This window comes from Phocoena phocoena, chromosome 19 (genome assembly GCF_963924675.1).
Source record: "Phocoena phocoena chromosome 19, mPhoPho1.1, whole genome shotgun sequence".
In the NCBI taxonomy this organism is placed as follows: domain Eukaryota; kingdom Metazoa; phylum Chordata; class Mammalia; order Artiodactyla; family Phocoenidae; genus Phocoena; species Phocoena phocoena.
The window spans coordinates 42,418,051-42,444,682 of NC_089237.1; the positions used below are offsets into that span (position 1 = coordinate 42,418,051).

General features: G+C 40.0%; 1 protein-coding gene and 1 non-coding gene across 2 annotated transcripts; both read left to right on the forward strand.

Moving 5' to 3' along the window:
* Positions 1-795: 795 nt before the first annotated feature.
* On the forward strand, positions 796-26,223 carry UTP6 (UTP6 small subunit processome component). Its single transcript, XM_065897168.1, has 19 exons — positions 796-887; positions 2,461-2,545; positions 7,151-7,192; positions 7,429-7,521; positions 8,228-8,275; positions 8,715-8,778; positions 10,464-10,582; positions 13,800-13,877; positions 14,787-14,868; positions 15,313-15,394; positions 16,629-16,813; positions 17,360-17,439; positions 17,808-17,885; positions 20,106-20,285; positions 21,092-21,172; positions 21,379-21,488; positions 22,269-22,335; positions 24,931-25,003; positions 26,066-26,223. The coding sequence occupies exons 1-19, from the start codon at positions 796-798 to the stop codon at positions 26,221-26,223; spliced, it is 1,797 nt and encodes a 598-aa protein (XP_065753240.1).
* LOC136139588 (small nucleolar RNA SNORA54) lies at positions 13,956-14,078 on the forward strand. Its single transcript, XR_010657108.1, has one exon. It is a non-coding gene; the product is annotated as a small nucleolar RNA SNORA54 (small nucleolar RNA).
* Positions 26,224-26,632: the final 409 nt, after the last annotated feature.

Below are 26,632 nucleotides of genomic sequence, written 5' to 3' on the forward strand. Positions count from 1 at the left end.
GGAAAACCAGTATCACGCTGGTTTACTAAATCTAGTTGAAAGCAAAGACATAGTGTTTGGGACAGCCTGATCCATTTTAGCACCCCCTACAATTTTCATTACGCCTCATTGAAATGTTTACTATAATTTTACGATATCCTCTATCCTTTCCCCTCGGTTTGTTTGTATTTTTTAAAACGTATTTATTTATTTATATATTTGCGCTGGGTCTTTGTTGTGGCATGCGGGCTCCTTAGTTGTGGCATGCAAACTCTTAGTTGCGGCACGCACGTGGGATCTAGTTCCCTGACCAGGGATGGAACCTAGGTCCCCTGCATTGGGAGCGCAGCTTCTTAACCACTGTGCCACCAGGGAAGTCCCGGTTTGGTTGTATTTTGGTTCTTGGTGTTGGAAATCAGAATAAAAGGAGATAATATCTTGCAGAAAATGCATTTCACGCCCCTTTCAGGTAACCCCTCTAGACCCGAGGTGATTTTCGCGATCCCAGATCCCGCGCACTGAGCCCCGCCCCCATCCTGGCCCCACCCCTCGACTCCCGTCCTCTTGAGTCCTCCAGAGAAGGGGGGGCGGTGCTCGCTGCAAACCCACAGTCAGTCGCCAGGGGGAGACAGCGGCTGCAAGAGCCAGGGGTCCCTGTCCAAGGGCCAGGCGGCGGAAGCGGAAAAGGCGGGACCTGGGGCGCACGTTACGTCAGCACGTGCGAGCGTCAAGGCCGGGTCCCCGGAATAGAGAGGGGGCGCTTCCTGCGCGTGTTGGCTGTGAGAAGGTCTCTGCCGGGTTGTAGAGTTCGACCTCATGGCGGAGATAATTCAGGAACGCATAGAGGATCGACTCCCCGAATTGCAACAGCTGGAGCGCATTGGACTGTTCAGTCGTGCGGAGATTAAGTGAGAGCGGAGGAAGAGGAAGGGCTGGGGCGGGTAGAGAGGGGAGGCAGGGGCGTGTGTGTGGCGGGGGGCAGGGATAGGGGGCACTTGGGTTGTGTTTATATTTTCTAATGTGGTAGAAGCCCATTTCCAGATTCTGATGATGCCCAGAATTAATTTCTCATTCATTACAAGGTGATCCGTCCATTTACCCCTCAAACATACAGACAGCGCTTCATGGAGGAGGTTTTGAGGCTATAAAGGGGATAAAACCAGGATACCCGCCCGTCAAGAGCTAGGTGCCCTGACACAGTATGGTGGGGGAGACAGACAAGTGAAACATTTTGATCGCAGTGCAGCGTACTGTAAGTTGATTGTAGTAGAGTACTGCCCTAGAGATGTGAACAGAGAGCCGTGGGAGCCCAGGAGGAGTAGATAATTCTAACAAGACTTGAAGATGGGGATCATTTAATTCGATTTTATATTTTACCCCAGGGCTTCGCCAACAACTAGTATATAGTTGTTACTCATTAATTTGTATAATAGTTTTTAATAGTTTACTGTGACTATTTCTTCATTTTACAATGACTGCGAACGTAGTACTGTGGCTATGGGAACCTTAAAGTAAACATTTGTTTATGAAATGCAACGTATTGTGGACTCTTTGCTAAGAGTGGACTCTGTATTCAGTTCACCCCTTAGCTAAATACAGTGAGTCTTCTCCCATAAGCCCTTTGCAGTAGTGATATAGGTAGAGACAATCTCGGGTTTTTTGTTTTTTAAATCTACCTGTTGAAAATTCAGAAATAAGAGGAATTTAGGAAAGAAATTTGATTATTATTAAAACCCAAATGACTTGAATTTGGAGGAAAAGAAATCTCTACTAATACCACATATAAATAACGTAAAGTACTACTTAACATTATTTACTTTGCTGGTGGGAATGTCAGTGGTCCTGGCAATCGATTGACGTGATTTTCATGAAAGTTTTAAGGTACATCTTCATGCCCTTAAGAACACAGAAGTCCTGAAACTAGTATATTGTAAATCAACTATACTTTATAATAATGATAAAAAAGAGCACAGAGGTAATTATGTAAGAGAATATGGGGACTTCCCTGGTGGTGCAGTGGTTAAGAATCTGCCTGCCAATGTAGGGGATACGGGTTCGAGCCCTGGTCCCGGAAGTTCCCACGTGCCGTGGAGCAGCTAAGCCCGTGCTCCACAACTACTGAGCCTGCGCTCTAGAGTCTGTGAGCCACAACTACTGAAGCCTGCGTGCCTAGAGCCCATGCTCCACAACAAGAGAAGCCACTGCAATGAGAAGCCCCTGCACAGCAGGGAAGAGTAGACCCCACTCACCACAACTAGAGAAAGCTCACAGGCAGCAACGAAGACCCAATGCAGCCAAAAATAAAAATAAATAAATTTATAAAAAAAAATATGTACTTGCTTATGAAGGATAATTATTTGGGAATTATATATTTTGGCAAATAGATGTTTCAAATATATTAAAAATAAACTTTAAAAATTCCAAAGTTATTTATTTAACTTCTTGTTTCAAGTGTTACATTTTAAATGGCTTTCTCCTTAGGGCTATCATTAAAAAGGCTTCAGATCTAGAATACAGAATACAGCGAAGAACTCTTTTTAAGGAAGACTTTATCAATTATGTTCAAGTAAGTGAATAATTTTATTACTTTTTAATCCCCTCACAAATTTAAAATCAGTTATAGAATAGTGAGCTTGATGTCAGTTTTCTACAAAATTCTGGAACTGATGATTAGACAGGTAATTTTTGAACAGGAATAGAGGTAATTTGGTAATAGTGTTGCTCCACTAAGGCTTTGGTCCTTGGCAAACTGAACATTTTTTTCTTCTATAGGGTTAGTAGATCAGAGTCTGCCAAAGACCCAGTGTATCAGGATTTCAGCAAGAGGTTTGATCAATTATGTCTTGTGGGGAAAAATAAAGGAAAGTGAGTTTGATGATAGCACATGGTTAGGAAGTTGCACAATGCTTATGTGCCTGAGGTCTGTCGATTTAGAGAGAGGTGAGGTACACTGCAAGATTCTTCAGTCCTGTAAATGAATGGAAGATTTGATTGAAGATAAAATATATATGCTTGGGACTTCCCTGGTGGTCCACTGGTTAAGAATCCGCCTACCAATGCAGGGGACACAGGTTCGATCCCTGGTCTGGGAAGATCCCACATGCCGTGGGGCAGCTAAGCCCGTGCGCCACAACTACTGAGCCTGCACTCTAGAGCTTGCATGCCGCAACTAGAGAATGCCCATGCACAAGCAATGAAGACCCAACGCAGCACCCCCCCCCAAAAAAAAAAATATATATATATACACACACACACACACACACATGCTAGATCAGTTTTCAGTGGGAGAGAGTAATGTGTTGGATGATAAAATCAGGATTCAGAAAGAATCCAATAATAAGATGTTATAAATCCTCTACTTTGGGACTTCCCTGGTGGCGCAGTGGTTAAGAGTCTGCCTGCCAATGCAGGGGACACGGGTTCGAGCCCTGCTCCGGGAAGTTCCCACATGCCGTGGAGCGACTAAGCCCGTGCTCCACAACTACTGAGCCTGCTCTCTAGACCCCGTGTGCCACAACTACCGAAGCCCGCGCGCCTAGAGCCTGTGCTCCACAACAAGAGAAGCCACTGCAATTAGAAGCCCACACACCGCAATGTAGAGTAACCCTCGCTCTCCACAACTAGAGAAAGCCCGCGTGCAGCAACGAAGACCCAACGCAGCCAATAAATAAATAAAATTAAAAACCAAAACAAATAAATCTTACACTTTAACACTAATATAAACATTATAAAAGGTTCTAAGTTTAGCTTTTAAAAAAACCTACTGAATGAACAATATATGAGACCTGGCTAAGAATCTTGTATTTGAAGGAGGTCCTAAAGCTCAGTAGATTGCTATATCAAAATAGATCAAGAAGTATGTCATGTCAAAACATATAATCTAAGTGATTACATGAACAGAAGTAGAGTGTTGGGTAAGTTAGCTGAGCAGAGGAGGTTGCAAATAGTAGGCACTCAGAAGACGTTGGTTTGAAAAAATATTTTGCATTTGTCAGACTATGTCTGGAGCATTGTCAGCTCAGGATGACATTTTAAGAAGGACTTTGACATTTTAAGAAGACTTTGGTTAGAAGGCAGCCAGGACGTAAACCTTGTTCTGGGAGGAATCATTGAAGGAAATGGAGATGTTTAACCTTAGGGAGACTTAAGAAGTGGCAAATAATTTCACTCTTCATATATTTGAAGAGCTATGTGTGGATTAGGTTGATTTGTTTAGTTTTAGAGCACAAATTGAAATAAGTTGATCTAAAAACTCACATACACACCTCTCTTACATGTATACCCCCTCTGCCTGCACACAACCATATATACTTGCTATGAGACATAAGTGGCATTTTATATTGAGATTCTGATTATCCACATTGAAAACATAAAATTAGATCCCTTCCTCATGCAAAAATAAATTCATATGGAATTGAATAGATAAATGTGGTGGGAAAACTAAATCTTCTACAAAAAAATATGAATGACTTCAGGTAGGGAAAGGTTTTTTTTTTTCTAAATTGAAGTATAGTTGAATTACAATGTTGTGTTAGTTTCTGGTGGACAGCAAAGTGATTCAGCTATCTATATGTATACATATTTTTCATATTCTTTTCTATTATGGGTTATTTCAGGATACTGAATGTAGTTCCCTGTGCTATACAGTAGGATCTTGTTGTTTATCTATTTTATATATAGTAGTTTGTATCTGCTAATCCCAAACTCCTAACTTATCCCTCCCCCATCCTGTTTCCCTTTTGGTAACCTGAGTTTGTTTTCTATGTCTGTGGGTCTGTTTCTGATTCGTTAGTAAGTTCATTTGTGTCATATTTTAGATTCCACATATAAGTGATATCATATGGTATTTGTCTTTCTCTTTCTGACTTACTTCCCTTACTGTGATAATCTCTGGGTCCATCCATGTTGCTGCAAATGGCATTATTTTATTCTTTTTTATGGCTGAGTAGTATTCCATTACGTATATATATAGCATATCTTCTTTATCCATTCATCTGTTGATGGACATTTAGGTTGCTTCCATGTCTTGGTAAATAGTAAATAGTGCTGCTAGGAACACTGGGGTGCATGTATCTTTTCGAATTATAGTTTTCTGGATGTATGCCCAGGAGTGGGATTGCTGGATCATATGGCAACTCTATGTTTTTAGTTTTTTAAGGAAACTCTATACTGTTTTCCATAGTGGCTGTACCAGTTTACATTCTGGTAGGGAAAAGTTTCTTAAAGTAAAGAAGACTGTGAAAGCACAAACCATGAAAGAGAAGATTGATTTGACTATGTTAAAGGTAAAAATTTCTGTGCAAAATAGACATCGTAAATAATGTAAAAAGATAAGCCACAGAATGAGAGAAAATATTTGCAACATATATAGTCAGAATCTAGAATATGTAAAAAACTACAAATCAAGAAGAAACGACAAACAAGTGGAAAGAAAATGAAAACAGGTACATGGAGAAATAGGTACATGCAGTTCACAAAGGGGAAATGAAAACAGGTACATGGAGAAATAGGTACATGCAGTTCACAAAGGGGAAACATCAGTCATTGGTAAACTTTTGAAAAGATGTTAGCCTCATTAGTAATCAGGTAAGTATTGATTAAAACCAGGGTGCAGTAGTACTTTATACCCATCATATTAATAAACGTTTTAAAGACTGACAGTATCAGCATATAATTTGTCCCACCACTTTCAAGAGCAATTTGGCAATATCCCATGAAGTTGAAGATGCATGTACTGTGTGACCCAGCAATTCCATTCATTCAGTCATACAGTGTATATTGAGTACCTGTTATGTACATGACACTGATGGGGTACAGCAATAAATTAAGCAGACAGAAATCATGTTCTTGATGAGCTTACATGTTAGTGGTAAAGTTCCTGGATATATCCACAAGAAGATGTGTACAAGAATATTCATTGCAGCTTTTTGTAATAGAAAAATTGGAAACAAATACGCATCCCAGGAGGAAGGATAGGTAAATTGCACGTTCATATAATGAAATGCTATACAGCAGTTAAAATGAATGGACTTGAATTCTACATGACAGCAGGGATATATCTAAAGTCAAAATGTTCAGTAAAAATATGGAGTGGGGGGCTTCCCTGGTGGCGCAGTGGTTCGGAGTCCGCCTGCCAATGCAGGGGACACGGGTTCCTGCCCCGGTCTGGGAGGATCCCACATGCCGCGGAGCGGCTGGGCCCGTGGGCCATGGCTGCTGGGCCTGCGTGTCTGGAGCCTGTGCTCTGCAACGGGAGAGGCCACAGCAGTGAGAGGCCCGCGTACAGCAAAAAAAAAAAAAAAAAAAAAAAAAATATGGAGTGATGGGTTCATTCAGTATGATACCAGTTGTATAAAGTTTAAAAGCATTCAAGACAACATTATAATGAAGTTTGAAGTCATGCTTGTGAACGATAAACACCTGAGTCAAGATCATCATTTCCTCTGGAGAGGGAGAAGGGTGGAATCAGACATGGGGGGCTTTGCCTTTATTTGAAATGTTTTATTTCTAAAAACGTTTTGAATCAAATATAGTAAAATGTAGGCTTTGACATAGCTGTGTGGTAGCTGCGTGGGTGTTCTGTATGCTTCAAATATTTCATAAGACAGTTTTAAAATGAAGCAGGCGATCTTGTAAGGTTCTGTGCCTTCTGTCTCTAGTAGTCTTCCAGCTTAGAGAGGAATTATATAGTAGTGGTTTTTGGAGAGTCTTAGAGGTTCTCAGTGGTCCTTTGGAGGCAAGGGTAGGGAGAGCCAATTAGGTTCCCTGTTTCAGCTAGTACAACCCTGTTTATCTGCTTTATTTGCTTGTGCGTCAGCTAAAATTTTTGAATGGTTAGTTTCCTAAAAGTCTGAACACACTGTTGTAGACGAGGAAGTTAGATTGATATTGTAAATCTTAGAAGTCTTAGAGTTTTAGTAACATGCTTTCTTTGTATCTAAGATGTTTAGATGCATGCTAATGTATGTATTTTTGAGTTTTGCAGATGTAAGGTGAATTTTTAGTGAATGCTAGACATTTACTGTAAATTAGGTTTCTTGATAGCAAATTATTTTCTGTTTTGTGTTCTTGATTTTTATTTACTTTATGATTTTGACTAAATGCACCTCCTCTGTATAAAAAGTCATACTTTTTCTTGTTTTCTCTTTTTTTGTATGTTTTTCTTTCATAGTATGAAATCAATCTTTTGGAACTGATCCAGCGAAGACGAGTTGTAAGTAGATGATTTTCTGGAAGTTGGAAAAATATATAGAATTAAATAGTGTGACTGCAAAGCTGGAACTTGGGTTTGGGAAGTAGTTGGCATTGATAATTGTGTGGTGATGTGCTCATAAGGATACCTGTAATTATTTGCTTTCTCTACCAGTACTGTTTAAAGATCAACTGGGAATGCTGCTTTGGATAAATGGGATTAAACTGAGGCTTTTTTTTTTTAATGTCCCTTTTTAGCGTATTGGGTATTCATTTAAGAAGGATGAGATTGAAAATTCTATCGTACACCGGGTACAAGGTGTCTTCCGACGTGCGTCAGCCAAGTGGAAAGTATGTGTTCAGAGTGCCCTTAGCTGTAAGGGATGTGAAGATGTGTATTATACGTATTATGAATATGGATATTCAAATGTATGGTTGTGGATTCTTATCTTGGGTATCGCAATACTTATTCTAATGATAATATCATGACTTGAAACCACTTATGAAACAAACCATTAAGAAAATTGATCGCATTACCTTAGAGTTAGTCTGTGAGAATGATGCTGAAAACAGTGGATTTGATTCATATGTAAGGATCAGAAAATTGTCTGGGATTTGGATATGTCTCTAAATAAAGTACCCCGAGCTGGGGTACTTGGACGTGGAAGATAAGGTTAGAGTAGGTGCAGCACCTCAGTAACTTGGTTTTCTTCAAGTTTGGTTCTGGGACCGAGATATATTATACGGGAAGTACTTTGGATTCTTGGGAATGACAAATTTTAGTTTGCTGCCTCTGACTGAGACCATTTCAGAAGTGCATTGAACAAATTGGATAGATGACAAATTTTGTCTTAGATCATAGTAGGTGGGAGTTGGGGGACAGAACAAGTTGTCATGGTTAAGAGATCTAAGGCGGGTAAGGAACAGCCTAATAGGCTGAGGGATGTGGCACATTGGATTTTCTGAAATCTGCCTCTGTTGCAAACAAAATTAATGCAAAGGTGTATTGTATATAAAATTCAAACTCAGGCAACTTACTCCATTGCTTTTCTTGCAGGATGATGTTCAACTTTGGCTGTCTTATGTAGTCTTTTGTAAGAAGTGGGTGAGTATTGGGCAACCCTGTCTTGGTCCCTCTTTCCTGCTTTTGGTTAGTCTGCATTTTAAACCTCATCCTTGACTCTGCTGAACTCCATGTTTTCTCCAAAGGTGTGTAAGGTTAACAAATGGGAAAAGAACCCAAGAAGGCTGTTGCATATTTGAATGACTATATAAATAGCTTCCATATCAGCTGAAAAGAAAAGGGTCTTTATGCATATATGTTCAGTAAAGTTGAAAACATTTTTTAGATATTTAAAATGTTTATGTTAAGCGGTTTAGGTAGAAGAGAACCCTGAGTGAATCTGTATTTGTTTATATGTCCTTAGCAATAGCAGGTGTCGCCTCATTGGAGTTCATAGCTGGTGAGGGTACAGTACAGATCACTTAGAGTTTAATAGCAATGACTTTGCTGTGCAGGAAGTAGAATTTTTCTTCTTTTACAGGCTACCAAAGTTCAACTTAGCAAGGTATTCTCTGCCATGTTGGCCATTCATTCGAACAAGCCAGGTATGGTGAAATCCTTGTCAGTTCTTTTCCTACCTTATTTGTAGACTCAAGCCATTTTGGAATTGATTTTGCTTGATTAAACCTGAGAGAATTATTTTGAGAACTTGAGCATATGAACTTGGCCTCAGCAGTTTTTATTCCTGAATAGCTGCCTCTTAGTTCATCCCTGCTACTGTGAACTAGTTACTGTGCCAGGTATTGTATCTGTGAGCAAGAAGGACTGAGTTTCTTTTTAGCTGATGGTGAAAGAAACTCTTCAGTCCTTTGAGGGGAATTCTGTTTGGAGGCAGTCAAGTCTGAGGATTTCAGAAACATAAAGGGGAAAATATTAATACAGATTTTACAAGAGCGATTAGCGCAGAGTAGGTACTCAAGTTTTGTAAGAGAAGGACTTCTCTTGTGAACACTGTAAGCAGTACGATATTTTATAGTGAAAGTGCTTCAGTGTCTGTTCTGGAGTATTAGGTTTACAGCGCATGAGACTCAAAATCGGCTACATTTGGCACCGGTTGTTTCCGAAGGATACAACAAGACAGCGTTAGTACTGTCAGCCGTTCAGAGGCTTGTCTTTGGTGGGAGGGCATGAGAGCACGGGAGTGGGCAGAGGAGCCACACTGGCGTAGAGGACCCCTGGATGGGCGCAGCTTCCAGGTATTATATCTGTGAACTGTGCTCAGTTTCAGGAGTCACATGCCCAAGAAAGCCCAGAGCAGTGGCTGTCTACCATTCACAGCCCTCCTTGTCCAGACACAGTTACAAACCGTGGGTTATTTTTACCGAAAGCAATCTTGCCTGGTAATAGCTGATCTTTTTTTTTTTTTTTTTAACATCTTTATTGGAGTATAATTGCTTTATAATGGTGTGTTAGTTTCTGCTGTATAATAAAGTGAATCAGCTATGCATATACCTACATCCCCATATCCGCTCCCTCTTGCGTCTCCCTCCCGCCCTCCCTATCCCACCCCTCTAGGTGGACACAAAACACCGAGCTGATCTCCCTGTGCTCTGCGGCTGCTTCCCACTAGCTGTTTATTTTACATTTGGTAGTGTATATGTGTCCGTGCCACTCTCTCACTTCGTCCCAGCTTACCCTTCTCTCTCCCTGTGTCCTCAGGTCCATTCTCTGTGTCTGGTAATCGCTGACCTTTATGAAGTTTCTAGGGAGATAGCTAGAATGTTACCTCAAGGTTAATTTCTTATGTAGAAGGACAAAGGTTTTTTGTTTGTTTGTTTGAAGACTTTATTCCCAGTCGGTACAATAAAAAATTTACTTTAAAAATTGAGTCATTTGAAAAAAACTATCAGCTACTTTAAATACAGAGAAAAGAGCAAAATAATTTATTTCACTGACTCTAAGATGCACAATTTTGTCCAGCATTTTGAGACATTAAAAATTTGTATGTGAGTTAATGATGATGTTGACCTTAGATCTGATGGAATAGAGTAACGGGCACATAAGTACCCACAGATGTTAACATTTACAGATTTGGTTTAGAACACTCTAAATTTTAGATAAAGCAACAATACTTTACAGATAACCATTAGAAATTCCTTATCTCCATCCTCTTTCTCTTTTGATAAGATTTTAAAGAAAAGATCTTTGGGTATCAAAATTGGAGCATTGGTCTTTTCATACCTGACTTGATTACTTTATTGAAATGAAGTCTGATGTTTTTCACTTACAGCCTTGTGGATTATGGCGGCCAAGTGGGAAATGGAAGATCGCTTGTCTTCAGAAAGTGCAAGACAACTATTTCTTCGGGCTCTGCGCTTTCATCCAGAGTGCCCGAAACTTTATCAAGAGGTGAGTGTGTGTGAACATAAGGTGAGAGTCATGTCTTAGTTTGGTCCTCTGGAGACGTATATACTTTATTAAGTTAAAAAGGCTTCGATTTATGGAGACTAGGAATAAGTAGGGGAGCTGCTGGGGAAAGGGGGTCAGAAGGGTATTTCTTGGCCAGTAGTAGGTGTTGACTTTGCTCATCTTCCAGGTTTTCAGTGAGAGATTGGAACTCCTACCTGTCCATTACCGTGGGGAGGGATAGGGAACTGGACCCTACCTTTCTTTACTTGAGGGTCAGGGTTCAGCCATCTTTATATCTTTCTATGTATGTATTCATTCATTCATTCATTTATTCCCCTCCCCTTCTCCTGCTCTCCCCTCCCATCTCCTTCCTGCTTCTTTTGGCTTCCCTTGCTGTTTTTCCCACTTTGTTTTTATTCTCGTCATCTAGTTTTCTTGAGATAGATATTTCCTTCCCCTCCTGGTGGACTTATTCCCTCTTAGAGGGGTGCACTAGAACAATGAATGATAGCCAGACTTAATTTTAAAAAACCCCGACAAATGCTAGAAATGACCTATTATTGAAACTGCACCCTTTTCTGAGGTATTTGTCAGAATAAGGGAGAAACTACTGTTGAACCTTCAAAGGAAAATTAAGCCCTATGTGATGAGGGAGACCCTCATTAAGACCCCTATGTGTGATGGGTCTTAAAGCTAATAGGTTTTGTAGCTGTCTCAACTGTATTTTGGTTTTTTTTTTTTTTTTTTTGTGGTACGCGGACCTCTCACTGTTGTGGCCTCTCCCGTTGTGGAGCACAGGCTCCGGAAGCGCAGGCTCAGCGGCCATGGCTCACGGGCCCAGCCGCTCCACGGCATGTGGGATCTTCCCGGACCAGGGCACGAACCTGCGTCCCCTGCATCAGCAGGCGGACTCTCAATCACTGCGCCACCAGGGAAGCCCTGTATTTTGGTTTTGTAGTAATTTAATGTTTTATTTTATAGTCTTGTGTCCTTTCTCTTCATATTCTGTTAGACAGTTCTTTGTGGCCTTTATTATTTTTATTGAGAAACTGTTATAAGAATCAGTCATCCCTGCTATTAGAGTGCTATTGTATGGTGTTATTGTTTATGTTTTTTGGAGGCTTTCACAATTGCCTAGACTTGTATTTTCTAAAATGGAAATAGATTTTTTGCTTATTCTTATCAAAAGTAAGTAGAATTTATTTATTATAAATGGTTCAGAGAAAGCAGTTTTATGAAAAAAGTAACAGAAAAAGTACTCATAATTTTACCTCCCATACTTTTATGCATATTACAGATATTTAAAACAGGCTTTATTCTGAAAAGTGGGATTCTACTACACATTTTTGTGTTCTATATTTTTACCTAAATACATCACGAATATAGTCCCATGTTAGTATATATTAATTTATATTAGTGGTATTCAAACGTTTTGGTCTTAGGACCCCTTTACAATCTAAATTACCGAAATCCCCTAGGCTCTTTCGTTATGTGGGTTATCTGTTAATTTTTATTTGAAAATTAAATATTTAATTGAAGATTAAAACCAAGAAGTCAAAAATATTCACTTAAAAATAATAAACCCATTACATGTCACTATAGGTTACTTATTTTTTTTTTTTATTTATTTTTTTTTTTGGCGGTACGTGGGCCTCTCACTGTTGTGGCCTCTCCTGTTGCGGAGCACAGGCTCCGGACGCGCAGGCCCAGCGGCCATGGCTCACGGGCCCAGCCGCTCCGCGGCATGTGGGATCTTCCCGGACCAGGGCACGAACCCGTGTCCCCTGCATCGGCAGGCGGACTCTCAACCACTGCGCCACCAGGGAAGCCCCTAGGTTACTTATTTTTAAATGAAAAAAACTCTTCTGAAACAAAGTTTAAAGAGAAGAATGGCCTATTTTACATATTTGCTAATCTCCTGAATATCTGACTGAATAGAAGACAAGCTATATTCTCATCTCTACTTTTGCATTCATTGTGGGTGATAGCACCCATCATACAGCCTCTGAAAAACCTTAAACTCTTGACAGAATAAGAGTGAAAAAGGCAAATAACATGTTATACTATTATGAAAATAGTTTTAACCTTGTAGACCCTCTGAAAGGGTTTTGAGAACCTCCAGGTATCTCCAAGTCACATTTTGAGATATACATTATCTGTTCTGATAGTTGCATTTGTTAAAAAAAAATATATATATTTTTATTTTACACTCTAAAAGTAATATGTACTTTGTAGAAAATCTTGGGGAAAAAAGCCAGAAAAGCACAGAAAAAGAAACAGTGTGACTGATTGAGGACAAATACTATTAACATTTCTTCATAGGCTTTTTTCCTGTGCACATTTTTTACATAATGTAATTGTGTTACATGCAAAATTTTGTAGCCAGCTTTAAAAACAAAGTAGAATATCACTAGAAATGTGGTGCACCATTACTAAATTATTGTAACTGTTTTATGGCCGCATCACCAGTCTGCTTCTTTTATAATATATTTTACTTTCCCTACTTTTAGACACTTAGATTGTCTGCGTTATTTGCTCTTATACCCTTGTGTATGAAACTTCTAGGTATTTAGGATTATTTCCTTATGATCGATTTCTGGAAGCAGAATTTTTGGGTTAATGAATATAAACATTTTTTTTTTTTTTTTTGTGCTACACGGGCCTCTCACTGCTATGGCCTCTCCCGTTGCGGAGCACAGGCTCTGGACGCGCAGGCTCAGCGGCCATGGCTCACTGCGGCATGTGGGGTCTTCCCGGACCGGGGCACGAACCCGTGTCCCCTGCATCGGCAGGCAGACTCCCAACCACTGCGCCACCAGGGAAGCACAAACATCGTTTTTAAACTTGTCATTTTAATATGTCTTGTAACATAGAATTCAAAATACTAAAAATTCTGGACAAATCCAACTTTGTATTATGTGTTAACCGTATGTTTGTATAGAAACATTTGGGAGAGGGAATTCCCTGGTGGTCACAGCGGGGACCCGGGTTCGATCCCTGGTTGGGGAACTAAGATCCTGCAAGACACGTGGCACGACCAAAAAAAAAAAAAAAAAGCCTCATCAACGTCAGCTAGTTTCATAACAAGATAGATTATAACACTCCCTCCACACTTCCCCAGATCTGATATTTATGAGTAAAAAGAAGCACGTTATATATTTCTAATTAAAAAATTATCTCCAAAGGTTTTCAGTTAATTATTTCCCTTCTCTGTTAGTATTTTAGGATGGAGCTGATGCATGCTGAGAAACTGAGGAAGGAAAAGCAAGAGTTTGAAAAAGCCAAGATGGATGTGGTAAGATCCTAATGTATTGTCACTTGTTAACAAGATATAGTGTTTTGAACCTGCTTAGGAGTAACAGAAAATCTTTAGGAGCACTGTTCGTGACTTGCCGGTCTGCCCGTGGCTGGCGGGTTCCATTCCAGTGCCACAGCAGTTCCAGCACCACGCGACTGACTGCCTGGTGGCTCTTGGTTTCAGGTCTTGGAGACAAAGTGGGAATAAAAAAGAAAATCTTTAGAATGTACTTTTCTTTCCAACTTAATATTTTGAAACTTTTAAATGTCTTGCATTGATTTAATTAAAATGGGCTTAGTAATAAAAATAGAATTTTGTGCTTTAAAAATAGACATTTGGACTAATTGGAGTGGTCCTTGAAATTATTACTGATGGAATGGCTACATACTGTTCTTTATGGTCTCATTAAATGATATGTTAATAGGTCGAAGGAGCTCAAGAAAGGTTGTGAAATGTGTGATTCCTAGCCTTCTTTCTTTTTCTTTTTATGTACTTTTTACGTGACAGAGTAAGTTTAAAGAAACAAGTTTGAGAATATTAGAGCTGAAAAAAGAACTTCACTATCACCTGTTATTGTGGTTACCAGCTTTGAACTTTTTTATCCAAATAAAATCTTACACAGAAGGGTGAACGTGGCATGTAAAACTTGACCTATTCTGGTCTAGGTAGAGAGTGAGGCCTTAAGCCGTGTAATCTTGCTACAACTCTGGGAGCCTGAGGATACAGTGGAACATCGGTGATCTTATTCAAGCTGTACATTTTACAAGTGAGGGAACTGGCCCAGAGAGAGACGTGATTTGCCAGAGGTCACGTGGCACAGGTAGTCTAGGATTGTTAATTTTCATTCTAGGGCTATTTCTACTTACTGGCATTACCCGTTCAGTTGTTTAATATCATACTCTTTAGGGGAATCTCGAGTATGCTGAAGAAATCCTTATGGGCGAGTTGGCAAGGATCATCTACAAAAATTCTGTAAACATAATTAAAAGTAGGTATCCTTTGAAAATTTATTTATGGTGGGAAAGTGAAACATTCAATTTATAATGAGGAACGTTTAGCCTATTTTGAAAATTTCTGTTAAAATGTGTATAAAACTCTGATTGTAGGGAATAGTGCCCCGATTCTTTCAGAAAAGGCTTATTTCCCCTTAGATTATAACTGAACATTTCAATAAGTTTTTGAGTACTTAAATCATGTGGGGAGTTGAAAAGAATAAATGATTTAGTACATTCTTTTGTGTCCTAAAGATGCTTAGAATATAGTCCTTAATGAATACTCAAATATTAATAATGACTTTGCTTGTATAGTGGGACCATGGGTGATTTTTTTGTTTTATCTTCCCACTTTATAAAAAAACCAAAACTAACTCCAGTACTTTTAAGAAAGTGCTCCTTTAGAGTCTTACTCCCCTCCCCCGCTTTTTAAATTTTAGGTGCAGAATTTCATGTGTCACTGCTTTCAATTGCACAGCTATTCGACTTTGCCAAAGATCTGCAAAGAGAAATTTATGATGAGTAAGTAAAATAGTGGAAAAGTGAATATGTCTGTTTTGATCTCGTGGTAAGGGTTTGAAGTTGGATATTTAGAAAGGGGGAAAGAAGATACCATACAAAATCCTTGGAAGAAAGCTGTTTTAGGACTATTGTATAGTATTTTATGTATACATAAAAAGTGTATTTTTGGAGAAGTTGTTTGACTCACTTACTGGCTTCCCTTGGGAAATAGTTTGCCTTTGTTCAATAAGAAATATGTCCTATAGCTTATATAAAAACCTATATTCCTGCTTTCCTGGCATGTCTTTTGTCCTTAACATGAGAGTTGTACTCATGAATGTTTATAGTTGAGTGCTGCAGGTAATCAGACATTATTCTTTTTTTAAATTTATTTATTTAATTTATTTATTTTTGACTGCATTGAGTCTTCGTTGCTGCGTGCGGGCTTTCTCTAGTTGTGGCGAGCAGGGGCTACTCTTCGTTGCGGTGCACGGGCTTCTCATTGCAGTGGCTTCTCTTGTTGCAGAGCACGGGCTCTAGGCGTGCGGGCTTCAGTAATTGTGGCACGTGGGCTCAGTAGTTGTGGCTTGTGGGCTCTAGAGCACAGGCTCAGTAGTTGTGGTGCGTGGGCTTAGTTGCTCCGCAGCATGTGGGATCTTCCCGGACCAGGGCTTGAACACGTGTCCCCTACGTTGGCAGGCGGATTCTTAACCACTGCGCCACCAGGAAAGCCCCAGACATTATTCTTTTAATGTCTGGTTATATAGTTGAAGAATTATTTGCAGCCTACCTTGTGGGTACTTCACCCTTAATAGGACTCTTACTTTCGTAGGAGATAAGAGAGAACTTGGATCAGTTTGCTCTGTGGATACCTTTAGGGTTTTGGTACATGATTAGGCTCCTTCTATTAGAGAAAATCAAGAGTCTAGATATGATAAGGTTTTCTTGGGCTCGAGAACCAGGTATCTTGTCACACATACCTGCTGATTTGACTTTGAGAGCTAACCTACAAGTTAACGTTTGTGAATGATGTCTGAAACAATCTGAAACTAACAAGTGTGTGACAGCTCTGATCCATTGACAACATTTACATAGTGAGGGTGGAGACATCTGGGGAGCCTGTTGGGAAATGACCCTTTTGGTGCTGGAATTGTTAAAGGGGTGTCCTGGGTACATTTTCAGAGCATTGGGACTGTCTCTCTGTTTGATGTTCTGAGTTAATCTTATGTCCTAGGTTGATGGCAGTATTTTTCAGCCTTCAGGCTCTGCATACAGACGACCCCCTCACTTGGGATTATGTGGCCCGCCGAGAATTAGAGATCGAGTCACAGCCAGGAGAAGAGCCGCCCACAACGAAACAAACCAAAGTGGCAGAGGTGGGCCGCCGGGAGGAGAGGTGCTGTGCTGTGTATGAAGAGGCGGTGAAGACTCTGCGTACAGGTGAGCTTCACCAGGCCCTGTGTGCTGAGGAGTAACGGTGTTCCTGAATATGAACCTGAAGCTCCATTCCCATGACCAGAATCCATTTCTGGAACCTCTCTGTGGTAGTTTACAGTGTGCCTGGCTTTTCCAACTTGTTCTTTCTCTTTTATGACCTTCCTCGATAGCTGTGGCATTTGTTCATTTATTTGGGGAAATAAATGATACTTAGAATGTGATCATTCAGAAGGTTGTTTCATTATCATTACTTAATTATCTTCTATTATAGATTTACTTGATAATTTTGTAATATTGGAAAATAAAGGTAAAGGGTGCATGACGTGGATAAGACTTTTAATTTTTGTATTTATGTCACTACTCAGTTGTTTGCCCTCAGTATTTGAGATGTTTGATAGGCTGTAATCAGAATAACTTATATTTTTCACCAGACTAAACCAGTTTAAACTCTTCCTCAGAGGAGTTTTCCCTTCAAAGAAAAGATGTACGATGACTGTTAAACTAAAAGAATTGCTGGTCTGATCAACATAATCCCTCTGATTTTTCCAGAGGCCATGTGCAAGTGTTACATCAACTTTTGCATGGAAAGGTTTGCTAAGAAGACAAGCAGTCGGCACCTCAGAGAGAAGGTACTGACTTTGTTATGTGTTACAGTGGCTGACTAGAAAGTGTCTTCTGAAAGGACATAGGCACAGGTTTTTGGGGTCTGAGACAGCTTCCAAGAACTTGTTGCATAACCACTCTTTGTCCTGTGAATGACCTGTCATTCTGAAGGTCTGAGTCTGCTTTGCCCTAGTTCTGGCCACCAGGTAAGGAGGTCCTCTCTTCCTGGGCTGTGCTTGGTGCCACTGCCCAGATCATTTAATCATAAGTGAAACCACCTCTGTCCCTTCTTGCAATTCTCAGAAAGGTGTAAAACTGCTTTCGTTCCTGTCAGAGGCCAAAGACCCCTGCTGGGAGCTTTGTGATGAACTGAGAGATTTTTTTCTGATTTCAGAGGCTGGAAAGAACCATGGTTGCATTCAGGAAGGCACATGATCTCAAACTTCTATCAGAATTCCAGTACAAGCAGTGGGTAAGGACCTGGACACATTCAGTGTCAATTACATGTACTTACTTCTGGTTGGTTCAGGCTGGTGTCATGTGTTTTAATATATATTGTTTTATGACTAAGCACATTTGGAAGATTGGCATGGTAGATGTAGAGAGTGTTTATTATTTGGCTGTCAGTATTTAGTGTGTGCCAGAAATGAAATCTGTACCAGTAGAGGGAGGAATATTGTAATATATAGTGGAAAACACGCAGAACAGAGTCACAACTGGGTGTATTTTGTTTGTCCATCCATTCATGTTTTCCTGAACCTACGCTTGGCTCAGATTAACCGCTGGTACAATAAAGACAAATTAGATGTGTTCAGTGTTTTAGAAGCTGACATTCTAGTAAGAGGCATATTAACCCATCCTTATACTCTGAAGTGGGTAAGGATTATTATATAGAGACCAGAATAATGTAGTGTGGGAATACACAGGTCTAGACTGGGTTTTGTGACTTAATAGGTAGGTAATGGGCAAACCACTTAACCCTTCTGAGTTGGTTTACTTGACTTTAGAATAATGATAGTGATCCTTTTTTTTGCCACCTCACAAAGTTGTTGATAGCATTCCATGAGATGGTGAATGTGTTAATGTATTTAAATACTTTCTTAGTGGAAAAAAAAGGACAAAAATTTTTATATTTATCGAATGCCTTTTATTTGTATAACTCTTAACCTCTTTTGATTTATATAATTTACACAATTTTTATGTAATTGCAATTCATGTCTTGCTGTTTTGTACTGTTTTTACATTAACATTTTTTCTATACTTTATACGTAGATCGACATAAACTATTGATATATATTATTTTTATTTTTATTTTTTTTGTGGTACGCGGGCCTCTCATTGTTGTGGCCTCTCCCGTTGCGGAGCACAGGCTCCGGACGCGCAGGCTCAGCGGCCATGGCTCACGGGCACAGCCGCTCCGCGGCATGTGGGATCTTCCCAGACCGGGGTACGAACCCGCGTCCCCTGCATCGGCAGGCGGACTCTCAACCACTGCGCCACCAGGGAAGCCCTTGATATATATTAGTAGCGTATTGTATTGTACCACGACTGGGTACCCTTCTTCCATTATGGAATCTATCTGTGAAAAATCCCAGGCCTGATGAGTTCAGCTGCTCTGTTGGAGCTACTGAATGCTGCTGGCAGGACAGTCCGTCCCACCCTGTAAATTCAGCTGGGCGTGGCTTAGAGTGCCTTGGCAGTCCTGGTCTCTTTCCATTATTAGTTTCTTTTGGCGTTCTGAACTTGGATTTCCTTTCGGATCCAAGCTTTCTATCATCTTCAGCTTCTTGCACATGCTGGTGGGAGAGTCTTCTCTTTTTCCTGGGGATCTCTGCTTTCACCTAATGCCTGTTCTTCCTTAAGTCTCAGCATAGATGGGGCTTCCTTTCTGGGAGTCCTTTCTCATCACTGCCAAAGATTCTGTTGGGTGCTTGTGCTTTGTACTCCTGTAGCATATGATTCTTTTTCTGTGATGGTACGTATCAGACTCTCTGCTACTAAATTGGAGGCGCTGTGGGCTGTAGGGAATGCACCTGACCTCCTCATTATTGAGTCTAGACTGTATAGCATGCAATTAACATGCTTGCTGAATGCATGCATTATATACTGCCATTTACTTGCTTTTTCACAATTTTGTAGAATTGGATTGGTTTTAGGTTTTTCTTTCCCTGTTACAGTAGTGTGGACAGAAGCATTTTTAAACAGATATTTCCTCCTGTTCATTTATTTGTTGGGTCATATTTGTTAAAGTAAAATTCCCAAGTTTGTGACACGAACAGTCTCATGACTCTTTTCAGAAAAATGGGTACCAGTTTGTAGTGTGCCCAACTCTGTTTGAATGAATAAACTTGTTTCTTTACCGTCCCACAAATACTGGTGGTGGATGTGGGTTTTATTATAGTGAACTATTTTATTAAAAATATAACTTTCAACCTGATTATTTAGGCCATCTGCTTTTCACTTATTTTTTTTTTTTCACTTATGTTTTTTTGATAGCCTTTGGGGATAGGAGCAGGGAATGGAGGAGAAATTCCAGATTTTTTACTTTGTGCCTGTTTGGGCACCATGGTGAAAGGTTTAGAAGAAAGGCTGTTGAATCTGTTGCCTCGCATGAGGTCTTTATTTGTCCCCATTTCCATAGATAATGTAGCTCTCAGTAGATACTTTTCCAATGACCCTTTGTCTTATCCAGAGCGAGTTGTTGCTGCACCATGACTTCCTTACAGAAGCTCTGGAGGTGGCAGGAGCCGGGATGGAATTGTTCAGAGGCTCCGTGACGATGTGGCAGGTGAAGCTGCAGGTCCTGATTGCCTCAAAGAGCCCTGACGTAGCCATGCTTTTTGAAGAAGCCTTTGTGCACCTGAAACCCCAGGTCTGTGAGTTGTGTCTTTTGTATTTCATTCTGTTTGGGAAACCTTTTAAGACTGCAGCCAAAGCTCATTTGGAGTAGACTTGTCTAAGGAAAGCTGGCCCCAGAGTGCATTTGTGATGATGGTTCAGGGATCATGGGTGGAAGAATTACTTCCATTTACCAGCCTATTTCTAATTCATTATTTGAAAGTCGACTAAGTTATGTAAACTTTTCTATTCCTGTTTATATATCTTATAAGTGAGAAATACTAATAGAATATTATTTCTAAACTTTAAAAGACTAAACCTTAAAGCTTTGCAGTGAATCTTTTATACTAGTAGGAAAAAGATATTCCAGGAGTTAAAATAGGGGGAAAAAATCATAATTATTTTACAGCTCATTTGTATGTGCTGCTGGGACATGAACAAAGGCTAGATAGTTCAGCCTAGATTAGTTAGCACTTGTGTTGTGGTCCTACACAGCAGAGACGTGACCTGGGTAGCTTGGGTCTGACTAGTTTGGGGTTGTTAAGTGCTTAACTTACTGGTAATTGATGATAATAACTTTAGGCAGTATTCCCCAACAGGGGGAAGTAGAATTAACAGGAGAGTATTGCTTTGGGCAACTGGGTCTGAAGGCTGTCTGTGTTCCGGTGTACCATTCCTGCCAAGCACTGAGAGTTCTGTACAGTGGGGCAGACTGGGAATGACTCTGTGTTGCACATATTGTTTATCTCAGGAGGAACCTGTCTTTATAGTGATGAGTTTTCAGAGCATAGTGCTAAGATGTCATTTTCTAACCTTTTTTTTTTTTTAAATTGTGAGCAGATTTGTCTGCCATTGTGGATTTCTTGGGCAGAGTGGAGTGAAGGTGCCAAAAGCCAAGAAGACACTGAAGCAGTCTTTAAGGTACAGGCCCCCTGTTGTAAGTCTTGTGTGTGGGGAATGAGCAGATAGCCCTGCTAGTTGGCTAGCTTTCAAAGGGTTATTTCTAAAGCAGGTGCTCCTCTTAAAGCACCTATTCATTGCATGGCCTGGGATGGTTTTGGAAAAATTTGTTTTGATATGTAGACATTTCCTCATGTAGCTTGTTTCTCTTTTCTTTTAAATTTTAGAAAGCTGTCTTAGCTGTCACGGGTGGCGACTCAGTCACTCTGAAGGATAAGTACCTGGATTGGGCTTATCGAAGTGGTGGCTACAAAAAGGCCAGAGCTGTGTTTAAAAGGTACTCACAGACACGCCTAGCTATTATGAGTCTCTCAACCCCCTTCTCAGCCCCTCGTACCCAGCTTATATGAATCACAAATAGATGGAGGAATAAATCCAAGGGCTGTTAAGTTCATACCCAATGTGGAAAATTTAAAAAAAAGAGAGAGAGAGGTAACTAATAATTCATTGTAATCCTATCATCAAGAGAAAAACCGTCCTAATGTATCATTTTAAAATTTGTTTTTCACATGTCTGAGATTATGCTATAATCGCACGTGGTGTACCACTTTTATTGATGAACATTAGACTGGCCTTTTTCCTACCAGTTACAATTCTTCATAAATAACATTTATTAAAAACAACTATATGATATACCACCCTGTGGACGTGCCATGATTTATTTGGCCACAGTAACTGCTTTGATGAACCTTTGTGCACAAATATTATTTGTCCGTATTGGAAATTATTTTCTTAGAATATATTCTTAGAAATGGAGTTCTTGGTCTCCTTCAAAAAGACCTTGAGATGAAGGAGAGGGAACTTAAAACCCTGAGAGTGAGAGAGAAGAGAACAGGAAGAGAACTGGGTAGGTGTTTGGTGGTGGTGAAGAGTAAAGGCACTGGAGATTGAAAATGGTGAGTGACTGGTAGCCAGGTCCAGTCGCCATGCTGAACTGCAGCCAGGACTTTATCCAGCTACGTGTGGCGGAGGCACTGGCGCAGGTGTTTATATTCATGCGATGTAAGAGGCTTTCTTCACTGTGGAAGATAACGGTTCCCCCCCTGTTCCTTTTTAGTTTACAGGAAAGCCGTCCATTTTCAGTTGATTTTTTCAGGAAGATGATCCAGTTTGAAAAGGAGCAAGTAAGTGTCCCGTCTATGCATTTTTTGTCTGGGAATGTGGATTAGTGCTAACTAATCTATGGTAGCACTTTGTTATTTAAAAAGCTGTCCTTATAATACAGTATAATTTCTGGTCCCTTCCTCCAACACCTTTTTCATAGATGTGGCTTTAGGAATGGTAATCAAGCAAAGAAGAAAAGGTACATGTCTGGAAACTAGACAACTCAGATGTCACCTCTTACAGGAAGTCCTCCCTGCCAGGCTGTGTGAGGTGCTGCTTTTCTGCCTCCAGTGCCCCGTCTGTCTCTTGTTTTGCGTTGTGAGGTAGAGAGTAGGCACTCATAACTGTTTCTGGTGTTCTTTAACTGAACTTGTGAGTGAGAAAAAATACAGGAAAGTGTCAGTTAAAAAAAATTATACATGGAAGTCCAAATATATCTGTAATCCCCTCGCAATAACACAACCGATCATATTTATTTTTATTTTTGTTGTTTTCTTTAATCCTTATTTACATACATATGCACAGTTTTATGATGTTTTATTTCTGACTTAACGTGACATGTGGAGGTTCTCACTTTTTTTTCCTTAACATCATTTTGTAAACACATTCTTGTGTTTTTACCTGGCATCATTTTTAATGGTTGTTGTATTATTCTTAAACCTGTAGTTTTCTTAACCATTCCATTACGTTTAGGTTGTTTCTAGATTTTTGAGATTGAAAACAGCGCTGCAAGCATTTTGCTTGTATAGTTTTTTTTTTTTCTTCTCTTTTGAGGACTGGAGATACTGGCTTTTTTGGTTTTTTTAAAATAAGTTTATTTATTTATTTATTATTTATTTTGGCTTCGTTGGGTCTTCATTGCTGTGCGTGGGCTTTCTCTAGTTGCAGCGAGCGGGGGCTACTCTTCGTTGCGGTGCACGGGCTTTTCATTGCGGTGGCTTCTCTTGTTGCGGAGCACGGTCTCTAGGCGCGTGGGCTTCCGTAATTGTGGCACGCGAGCTCAGTAGTTGTGGCTCATGGGCTGTAGAGCGCAGGCTCAGTAGTTGTGGCACACGGGCTTAGCTGCTCCGCGGCATGTGTGATCTTCTGGGACCAGGGCTCCAACCTGTGTCCCCTGCACTGGCAGGCAGATTCTTAAACACTAGACCACCAGGGAAGTCCCTATACTGGCTTTTTAAATGGTTCTTTACATATTGCCAGATAGTTCTATAAAAGTTATACTTATTTATAGTGATAATCACCATGTATGTATATCAGTATACCTGTTTCCTCCATACCTTCTCCAAGTGTTCAGTTTCGCCTTCTCTCTTTTATTTTGGTATTTTGATTGGTGTTTATTTGTTTACTTTTTATTTGCCACACTGCACGGCATGCAGAACTTCCTCGACCAGGGATTGAACCCATGCCCCCTGCAGTGGGAGCATGGAGTTTTAACCACTGGACCACCAGGGAAGTCCAGGGATTGGTGTTTATTATTTTTATTTGAATTTTGAAAAAGTAACAATGAGGTTGAACTCTTATTTTCATAGATTTGACCATTGTGTGGGTCAGTGATCTGTTCTTGTCTTACAGTATAGGACTTAGTCTAGCGTAATAATTCATAGCCAGGCTTTGGATTAATAACACAATGGTTATGTGCCTTGGGCAAGTCACTTAATTCTAAGCTTCGACATCCTTATCTGTAAAGGAGGTTGGAATACCTGTTCCAGGGGTGTGAGGGTTACAAGGCCAAATGGGAGACTGGATGGAAAGGACTTTGCACAGTTCCATGCACACTATGAGCCCTTCACAAAGTGTGGTTCTGTTTTTCATGCATGTGTAAGATGTGAGGTTAAACTGGCGTTTTATAAAGTAGTACAGTCTCAGCGAAGAGAAATTGGAATGAGGAAATAGTTACTTGACTACACAGAAAGATTTTTAAACTGAAGAATCTGCTTTGAAAATGAAACAAAGAGAATAGTTTAAATGGAAGTAGAGGTGAAGAATTAACATGTATTGATTGTGAAGTTAGCACTGTCTACTCTGCTTGGTGCATAATTCATCAGCATTTTAATTGAATCCTTGTAGTTGTCCTAAGAGATATTATTGTCCTCATTTCATGGGTGAGGAAACTTTAAGGTCTGTCTGATAGGTTCAGAAAACTTCCTGAAGTTCATATAAGTAGTATTTATATATATTTTGCCTTGATATAAAAAGTTTTAAGGTGGGTATGGCTAACATGTGCTAGAGCCCAGATATTCAAAGGAAGAAATCCCTTACCATAGGGAGTAGAACCTTCCCCATTTATTTATTTAAATCCTGCTCCTCCCTCAGGGCTTTCACATATATTTTCCGGTGGAGGTGCCCATGTTCCCCCAGGTGAGAATTAATTAGGCTTTTTCCTTGCCACCAAAACAAAGTGCTTTTATCACTGTTTGGTGTTTACTTCACTCGGCCATGTAGTGTCTTTGACTTTTCTCTGGGTAAGTTCAGAGTCAGGCTGTGCTCATTCAAACCTACCCCTCCTCCCCTTCAGATGCCTAATAGTTGATAGCTGCTTAACAACACGTGTGAAATGAATTTGTGACGTTATAAATTAGGCCTTTGAGGCAAGATTGTCTGATTATTTTTGTTAGGAATCCTGCAAGATGGCGAACTTAAGAGAATATTACGAGAGAGCTTTGAGAGAATTTGGATCTGTAGATTCTGGTAAGTAAACTTCAGTTATAGACACATGGGTCTGTTTGCATGTGTGGTCTGTAACCTATGATGGTTAGAATAGTGGTTCTTAACTGCTTTGGGGTCATGGGCCTCTTTGAGGATAAAACTTGGCATCCTTCCCCTGCCTCCTCCCTCCCTCAGTGCATAAATGCTGGCAGACATAATTTTGCTTATAATTTCAAGTTCACAAGCCCAGGTATCCATGGGTCTTCTGTTAAGAACTCTGGACTAGAAGGAGGTTCGTTTGGTTTGGTTTCCTTGAAAAATGTGATATTTGTAAGGAAAAGGTTAATAATGTAGGTCAGAACAAAATGGGGTGGGAATTACAGCAGGAGGGTAGTGGGATACTAATTGACAAAGATTGTCACGGGCTGTTGCCACATTGTATCTAATTTATAGGACTTGTAAAACATACTTCTTGGTCTAGGTTAAGTCATGTAAAGTCTGTTTACTTGTGAACTCAAAAACTGACATGTAGAGTTGTTAAACTCAGATTTAAAACAATACATTAGCTTTTTCAAGGTTTCAGCAGACCTTCCGGTGAAATGAACGAATATGGCATTTTTACTAACCCAAGCAAGTTTTATTAAGCAGACTGACAAGGTCCTAATGAACTCATTGAGGTCTGTTTCACCTTGAAACAGACTCAGCAAAATCCTCCCTCTACAATATTTAGTATTTTTGAGTTTATGAAATATATAGACTGTCATGATTCTTTCTTTTTAAAGTGAAAGCAGTTTTCTTGAGAGATACACATTCTATAGTAGAATGTGGGCTGTGTCAGAAGGTGAGAGCACTAGACTGTCACGATCCAAGTGAAGATTTCTACTTTAAAAAGAAAAAAAAGGCTTTGAAATACCGTAGTGTAAAGAAGCTGAGAGAGGTATTCCATAGGTTTTCCATAGGGTTCTAGGAAAATAACAGCAAGAAGTTATTAAGTTTCTTAGAAATCTTGCATTGAATTGATATTAAATAATTAAGTTTATGTAATAAAGCCTTGTCAGTTACCTAATTGTATGTTTACAGTAATTTTTGGGGTTCCCTTTAAAGATCTTTGGATGGATTACATCAAAGAAGAATTGAACCACCCCCTTGGTGGACCTGAGCACTGCGGACAGATCTACTGGCGAGCCATGAAAATGTTGCAGGGAGAGTCAGCAGAGCTGTTTGTAGCTAAACATGCTGTGCATCAGGCCGGCCAGCTGTGAAAAGAGGAAGAACACAGCCAACTTTGTGAAATAGTGTTGTAAGCCCTCTGCGTAGTTTTGTATTATGCATTCATCTGCAGTTTGCTGAGATGGCAGACGAGATGGTGTCTGATTTTGAGACATGCTTTAATTTTGTTAATGCGCTAATCTTTAATTCCAGAAAAGAGAACTGCTGTTTAGTGGCCAGAGGCCAATTGTTGAGGCCAGACCTACCATAGGTCCTAAATGTTTTCCAAAATACATGGAAATCGTGTCACTGATCTTCTTTTATTACCACCGGTCAAACTTGAGTATCTCTAATCTAGACCCAGGGGTCAGTTAAGATAGAGAGGAAAGTACAGTTCTGTTTGTTTATTTTCTCTTTATTATAAAAGTATATGTGGGGGCTTCCCTGGTGGCGCAGTGGTTG